Here is an 8,109-nt window from a genome sequence, read left to right as displayed (position 1 = left end):
TAGTACATAGCTCAATAAACTGAGCTCAAAACTGGTTGCCCCTCTGTTTCCGAACGAAGTCTTGTTGTGTCTTTTTTTTTTTTATATCTGATTGTCACTGTCAAAATTGACAAGTGTTAAATGCATGTTGATGCAAAATCGGTGCAATTTTTCTCCTATTTGTATGGAAACTAAAATTTTATGTTCTTGAGAAGGAAAACAACAATCTTTTATGTGTTCAGACATGTATGTATGGCTATTTATTTACATTTAATCCCTATAATCTCATTACATATACCTAACCTAAAATAAATTGTTACAGCTTGTTTTTAATAAGTTTCACATTCTTTTTTTGCCAACAGTGGCACCAAAATCGCCTGCTTACCACGATTTTAGTCGTTATCATTATGATAACATGTTAACAACGACGATATGTGTGATATCAGAAGTTCTATCCATGTAAACATAACACTTATTTTTTCAATTATAGATAGTTAAAACTATGGAAACTTCAGCTACTGAGCAAGTCACACTTAAAAAAATAATCGAGGGTCCTGCCGAAATACACCTTGTGTCAGACGGAGTGTTTTATAACCCGGTACAAGAGTTCAACCGGGACCTCAGTATAGCAGTGCTGAATGTATTTTTAGATGAATATATTGCTGAAAAAACAGAGCTTTTTAAGAAAAGAAATAAGAATAAAAATGAAGGTGAAGATAGCCAACCTCAGGTGAGGAGTTAAACATTTCAACTTTTTAATTTTTAGGTTATTATTTTCTGTTTATTATTTGTTTTCTCTACTCAAATTATTAAGTAGTAAAACTTAATCAAAAGTTATATTTTATTGATGCCTGATTTTTCATCTGCTTTGTAGATTGAAGTAAACCTGCTAGAAGCTTTAGCGGCCACAGGGTTACGAAGTATTCGGTACGCTAAAGAGGTGCCCAAGCTCAGCAAGATAGTAGCCAATGACCTCAGCAAGACAGCTGTTGAGACTATGAAAGTCAACTTTGAAAAAAACCTGGTGGCTGATAAAGTGGAACCAAGTCTAGATGATGCTTGGTAAGTTTCACATACTATGAAAATTCCTTTCTATTTTTTTTGTAAAAAATGTTTAATGCCTTGCTGATAGGGTTTTTTCTTCTTACCTTTCATAATTAGTTTTAACTTTTTTTGGGTTATGCTGTAACCATGTGGGTGTGTAGTGTAGTACTAAACTTCTTTGGTTCAAATAAACATTTTTTTATGTTCTTCTGTTGTCCATGTGTATTCCAAATTGTACTTCTATTTCTGCTACAAGAATAAATAAAAATAAAACAAAATGAAAATAACATAAGTATTGTGTTTATTAGATTTTTTCACTATAGTTTCAACAATGTGATATTTGGACTGTTTTAACAAGTTATTTGACACTAGGATTGTAACAATAGAAGAAGTTTTTGTAAAGCATAATCATGGTTGTCAACCGACTTCAAAAAAGGAGGAGGTTCTCATCTGGAATAAACCACTTCATAACAATAAGATTGCCTAAATAGTGGCAACTCTTGTGTATTTTTCTTTCTTTTCTTGTTTTGTGTGGCATACAAAGTGTTTTGTCTATCTATAATTCCAGCATGCTAATGTACAAACACAAGCACCCATCCTCGCGCTTCGCCGCCATCGACTTGGACCCGTACGGCTGCCCGTCTCCCTTCTTAGACGCGGCAGTTCAGAGCGTGCAAGATGGCGGTCTGCTTTTGGTGACGGCGACGGATATGGCCGTCCTGGCCGGCAACTCGCCTGAGACATGCTACAGTAAATACGGTGCTATTAGCTTGAAGACGAAATGCTGCCATGAGATGGTGAGCTATATGATAAACATAAATATTTATTGTTCCATTTATTTAGCTAAGTTCATGTGTTTTTATATTGTGTAAAGCACAAATCCCAACTTCCCAACTAATATTATAAATGCGAAAGTAACTCTGTCTGTCTGTCTGTCTGTCTGTCTGTTACGCTTTCCCGCTTAAACCTCGCAACCGATTTTGATGAAATTTGGCATAGAGATAGTTTGAGTCCCGGGAAAGAACATAGGATAGTTTTTATCCCGGTTTTTGAAACAGGGACGCGCCCGATAGTTTTTCTGTGACAGACAAAATTCCACGCGGGCGAAGCCGCGGGCGGAAAGCTAGTTAAATTATATTTGGATGGTGCCTCTTAGTCAATAAAAATTAGTTAATTGTTAAAACTAGGTATCTAGCAAGTAAATATTTGAGATAAAAATATTTTAAGTTATGGCATCATCCTACCAATTCTCAATACTCAATACTCAAATCTTTATTGCATTATGTGAGGCATCAAATGAACGGGAGAATTGGTAGGATTTATTTATTTAAAAAATAGTATTGGTCCTGTATTCTAGACCAGGGGGGCTATTCCGAAAAATATATCCGAAGTTTCGAATGCTGCCATCCCTCTCACGCATAGCGAGATGCCAGCATGAGCGACGGTGACAGATAGACCCGAAACTACGTAAACAGCGTTTCGGAGTAGCCCACCAGATATCATTAAATTGCCCACCAGATATCATTGCAGTGGCCTAAAAGACCTGATAATGATGATTCCAGGCGTTAAGAATACTGCTGCAGTGCATAGAGTCTCATGCGAACCGGTACAGCCGCTACATAGAGCCGCTGCTCAGTATATCCGCGGACTTCTACATACGAGTGTTCGTCAAGGTGCACACTGGAGCTCTGCAATGCAAACAGACCACTAGGTTCGAATGTTTTAACATTTTCGTCGATATAATATTGTTGTGATCGTAACGCTGCATGTCCACGGGAGCGGAGCGGTAAGCAAGGTAAAAATCCACCAATAGAGTTGCCTAAAATCTATCTTCTCTTTAGTGCAGTGTTTTTCAACCTGTGGGAAAGCCTCTATAGGGGAGTCAAGAGAGGTCGTAAAAACTACCTCAGTAAAAAAAAACAGTAAAGTTTTAAAGCTAGATTTATCCGAAATCTAATTATGCAAATGCATAAATGTTGTATAGATTGAAGAATTCGGTCCCTGCAACATCTTCGTAAAAGGCATGAAAAAAAGCGAAGGGTCGGGGGGTCGCAAAAATTTTTTTCATGCTAGGGGGGTCGCGTAATGAAAAAGGTTGAAAAACACTGTCCACTATCCACTAAAGTTTAGTGGATAGGGAGGGAGTTCCGAACTGGTAACAGGTTGGACGCCACGCGGCTCAACAGTAAAACAAAACTCGTAATACTCATTTTATTTATGCAAGCAGGATTTTAAAACAATTCAAACAGCTCGTAGCTCGCTCCGCTTCAGTGGACAGGCCGCCTATCAATTTTTAAGATAAATTAACACAAGCAAAACAATATTTTTCTCTCTATCATTTAAATTAAAATGAACAGAACAAAACTAAAAGTATCCTTTCCAACAGCAAGCTAGGTATGGTGTACCACTGCAAAGGCTGCGACAACATTACACTGCAACCGCTAGGGGACTTCAAACCCAACCCTACAGAGAAGCGGCCCGATCAGCAAAAAGCCGTGCTACCACCCGCGCCTACCGTGGGTGCCCACTGTGAGAACTGCAACCAGAGGCACAGTGTGAGTCATTAATATTTCAGCATAATACTGCTGCTCGTATTATGCCTCCTAAGGAGAAGCACAAAAAAATCTCCTGCTTATTTCATCCAGTTACTGTCAGATTTTTTTTTTATGGTCAGTGCATCATGATTAATGTTAGAGTGTTTTTCAATGTGTAAGTACGACCGACTCAAAACCACTTTAGCTTACTACATTCTTGAACTAAACCCACTGCTTTCCGCGACATACATCACAAAAGGTCTTATGGCTGTTTTCACCATCAATTCCTAATATTTAAGTGACCCTTATGAACAGGAATGACACATAACAGGAATTTTGTTTTCAAACACACACTACACGGTTTTTAAGTGTATACGGTACACTTAAAAATTAGGGATTTATAGTGAAAACGAGCATTAGTGATATTATCTTGTATTATTTTTGTAAAGATTTTGTCCCAGTCTCCCATTCCCATACAAGTTTTAATTTACTATTTCTTTCCCAGTTAGGAGGCCCAGTGTGGGCAGCGCCGATCCACAGCGAGCGATTCGTCACGGACGTCCTGACTCGCGTGGAGACCGACGACACCCTCGCACTGCGCACTAGTAACAGGATACTCGGCGTACTGTCTATGGTCCGCGAGGAGCTGCACGACGCGCCCTTCTACCACGCGCTGGACAAGATGTGCGGCCGCGTGCACGTCACCTGCATGCCCGCGCTGCTCATGCGGTCAGTAGCGCACAGTGGCCCCCGGGTGACCCACCCTAGCGCTGCCATCGCAGCCGGACACTCGGCGTACTGTCTATGGTCCGCGAGGAGCTGCACGACGCGCCCTTCTACCACGCGCTGGACAAGATGTGCGGCCGCGTGCACGTCACCTGCATGCCCGCGCTGCTCATGCGGTCAGTAGCGCACAGTGGCCCCCGGGTGACCCACCCTAGCGCTGCCATCGCAGCCGGACACTCGGCGTACTGTCTATGGTCCGCGAGTACAGTGTCCCTCGGGAGTGGCCCATGCGGTCAGTAGGGGCACAGTGTCCCTCGGGAGTGACCCATGCGATCAGTAGGGGCACAGTGTCCCCTGGGGAGTGATCCATGCGGACAGTAGGGGCACAGTGTCCCCCGGGGAGTGACCCATGCGGTCAGTAGGGGCACAGTGTCCCGTTAGGGAGTGACCCATCAGGGAGTGACCCATGCGGACAGTAGGGGCACAGTGTCCCCCGGGGAGTGACCCATGCGGTCAGTAGGGGTACAGTGTCCCCCGGAGAGTGACCCATGCGGTCAGTAGGGGCACAGTGTCCCCCAGGGAGTGACCCATGCGGACAGTAGGGGCACAGTGTCCCCCGGGGAGTGACCCATGCGGTCAGTAGGGGTACAGTGTCCCCCGGAGAGTGACCCATGCGGTCAGTAGGGCTATTACGTTAAAGAGGTTTTGAGTTAGAGAAGGGTCTAAAGTGGCACCAAATGGTTCGTGTAATATTACACTCGGCGCTGGCTAGCCAGTTCCTTTGTTGAACTTGGCTTGACACGCGTCCGCGTGTCTAGATTAAACTATACTCCATTCGTATGTTCGACATAACAGTTTATATTCTAAAATGGCCATAACTTCCCTCCAGGTCAGCGATCCTGAACGCCGGCTACAAGGTGTCGTATTCACACGCGTCGAAGCTGTCCGTCAAAAGTCCCGCGCCCGCGCCTCTATTGTGGGACATTATCCGTGCCTGGGCGAAGGAACACCCCGTCAACCCCAAGAGGTGAGTTGGGGACAGACTGGGAGCACCCTATCAATTGTAAAGCCCGGTTTTCACCAAATTGGAGAGGTGAGTGAATAACCAATCAGATTTCGTTAGACTTGCTGAGTTTCGGTACGGAAATCTGACTGGTTATCCAAACATTTCTCTTCTCCTCTTTGGTGGAAACCTAAGAGGTCAACAGATGTTGTGCTTTGCACCGCATTGGGAGCAAGTAACGGAATGACGTGACCCCGATTCACGTCACATTCATTAATTACGTTTTTATTTATTTAAAGAATAGTCCGATTACGTAATTTTTATGGAAAAAGAGTTCAAACTAAGAAACTCGATATTGTCAGGACAAAAGAAACGACATAGAGGTCTATCCCTGTAGTTTTGTAAAAAATATTTCAAACTGGCGACACTAAATTTTTTATCAGCCAACCCAATTCCTTTTTTCAGAGTGGAAGCTGACCCAATAGCGAAGCACATCCTGTCTCATGAAATAACGCACACCATAGACTTCAGCGAGCGGCCCGATGCTAACCCTTGCAGCAGACGGGATGGTCGCCTGCGTTTCCAGTTTAACCCTGAACCGCATTGGGGGCCAGGTTCCCGCGCTGTCATCAAGTAAGTAAACCCCACGCTGTACAAAATGGCGTCTAATGTCATTCCTATACAGGCATTTTTCCACAAAAATATTGTCCAACTACAACGAACCGTCCCATCGGTGACATTGACAGGGGGCGTCACCGTCAATATCGGATCGCTGGTTCCGATTTTTGGCATGTTGGAAACTATGTAGTTGAACGATTGTAGTTGAACGATGGTGGCGCCGCCCTGTCAATGAGTTTGGTGGGACAGTTCAGTGTAGGTCATCTCTATGTATTGGCATGTGCTGTTGTCTTTAAATAATATACCCAGGATTTAAATTAATCTTATTATACCCTCTTTTTATCTTCCAGTACCGGAGACAACAGGATGGAAAAAGCGAAACGCAACCAAAATAAATATACAAAAGATAAAGTTGCAAAGCGACAGCATTCGGAGAGTGATGAGGAAACTAGGAAGAAATGTAATGTTGACGATGAGAACAATGTGTAAAATAAATGTGAATATCGACATGTTGAGTATGATTTTTACCCATTTTTGCCCCATATAATAATATTTATGATACAGTTGTAATCAAAAGTTAGTAGCCAAGGTTTTATGTTAAGGTCGAGAGAAAGTAACATAGGTGGGCGAAGCCACTAAATTATGCCTAAATCATAAGCTCTCAGAATAGAATCTGATTTTGCTTGCTAAAATTACAAATTCGCAAGACAAAAAGATAAACTTCAAGTTTAATAAGATAAAAACAAAGCCCTTCTAGCGCAGTGGAAAGGCCACTTAAAAAAAATAGAAGGTAATTTATTTCTGAACGTTCCTATTTCCAATGACAGCAGTCAAAACTGACACACGAATTTTTGAACGCGACCTAATTATGCGCCCAAATTCAAGAGGTTACGGCGTATTGAAGTAACTTGTTCTGTTTCATCATTAATACTGCCGTCCGATCACTATAACGCCGTTAAGTGCAAAAACCACTTTCGGAGAAAAACGAGTTTAAAGATCGCGAATTAAAAAAAATTCGCTGTTTCAAAAGTAAAAGAGTAATTTGTAATTTAAATATATCATTTTAAAGGTATTTTTAAGAGCTACAATTGACACAAACTCTCACGACGCTACATATTATAGATTTTGAAATATTTTAATTTATACATTTTAACTCAGTATTATTGAAATAATATCTCAAAATATACACAACTAAAACGCCGGTATGGCTACCTTAACGGCGTTTAAGTTTTGGATCTTGAATAACTTTGATACATTTGTAAAATGAGTTTCTAACTAATAATTCTACTAAACTTTAATGCCGTTAAATAGTTTAACGACGTTTTAGCTCGGTAAAACTATTATTTTTTAACGTGAAAATACTTGCCTTAAATGCAGCTAATGTTAGCTAACGTCATTTAAGTCTAGTATTAACACATAAATTACGAAACTATTGGTATGCCTGTTTGATTCGTTTTGATTACAAGACTAAAATGCAGTTAAAAACAAAACTTTTCACCATAACGGCATTTAAGCTAAGTACTAGCTACTTAGTAGTTCAGGAAATAAAGAAAATTGCATTTATGTCAAAAATAACAAAACCTGTTTTAGTGTTGAACATCTATATTTATGTAAAAAAAATCAACTTTTTACTATTTATAGCATTCGTTGATATCAATCATACGTTTTATTATAATAATTTCTTAAATTTACCACTTTAAAAAAGTAGATACTCATAAAAGACAACACAAAATAAAATCTTTACATTTTCATTACCTATTTGAGATCAATTAAAACCAACTATTGAAAGTTCTCAAACTTAGCAGTTTCACAATACCTAATAAAAATAATAAGTGACGACACTTTATTACCAATGCCGCAATATTTATATTATTTTGCCTGTTTCAGTAGGCTACAACTACAATATTTTGTAGTTAATAAAAATTAAGATCTATTTATTTAATTCAATAATAATGTACAACGCGGCAAGCCTTACCTAATAAATGAACTTCACGCTGCTTATAATAATCATCTAGTTAGTGAGAATGGTGAGAATCATGTTTATCAAATGGAAATAAACAACAATTCTTAAGTAAAATAGTATCAAATTAAGTCGACATAATATAAGTGTATATTAAACAATACACTCTATTTGCAGTATTGTCGAGAATATTATTCTCGAGAACTTTCACAATAACATTCTCAATAACACCTTTACTAAATTTA

At 40.1% G+C, this 8,109-nt stretch overlaps 1 protein-coding gene across 2 annotated transcripts; it reads left to right on the top strand.

Moving 5' to 3' along the window:
- The first annotated feature begins 105 nt into the window (after positions 1-105).
- Trm1 (tRNA methyltransferase 1) lies at positions 106-6,412 on the top strand. Of its 2 annotated transcripts, none has more exons than XR_003656857.1 (10): positions 106-225; positions 470-709; positions 854-1,041; positions 1,592-1,820; positions 2,586-2,734; positions 3,410-3,578; positions 4,063-4,459; positions 5,173-5,310; positions 5,752-5,919; positions 6,255-6,352. XR_003656857.1 is itself a non-coding variant. In XM_028320761.1 (10 exons), exons 1-10 carry the CDS (start codon positions 181-183, stop codon positions 6,391-6,393), a joined length of 1,689 nt encoding a protein of 562 aa, XP_028176562.1. In that variant the 5' UTR covers positions 106-180; the 3' UTR covers positions 6,394-6,412. The 2 variants fall into 2 exon arrangements, 1 of the variants encoding a protein (XP_028176562.1); XM_028320761.1 differs by having other exon boundaries at positions 4,063-4,286; positions 6,255-6,412.
- Positions 6,413-8,109: the final 1,697 nt, after the last annotated feature.

The sequence above is a fragment of the Ostrinia furnacalis genome, unplaced genomic scaffold (assembly GCF_004193835.3).
Source record: "Ostrinia furnacalis isolate ACB-3 unplaced genomic scaffold, ASM419383v2 OfSCF7447, whole genome shotgun sequence".
NCBI lineage: Eukaryota > Metazoa > Arthropoda > Insecta > Lepidoptera > Crambidae > Ostrinia > Ostrinia furnacalis.
The sequence above is the reverse complement of the archived record's forward strand: the minus strand, read 5'-3'. Positions and strand labels throughout refer to the sequence as shown.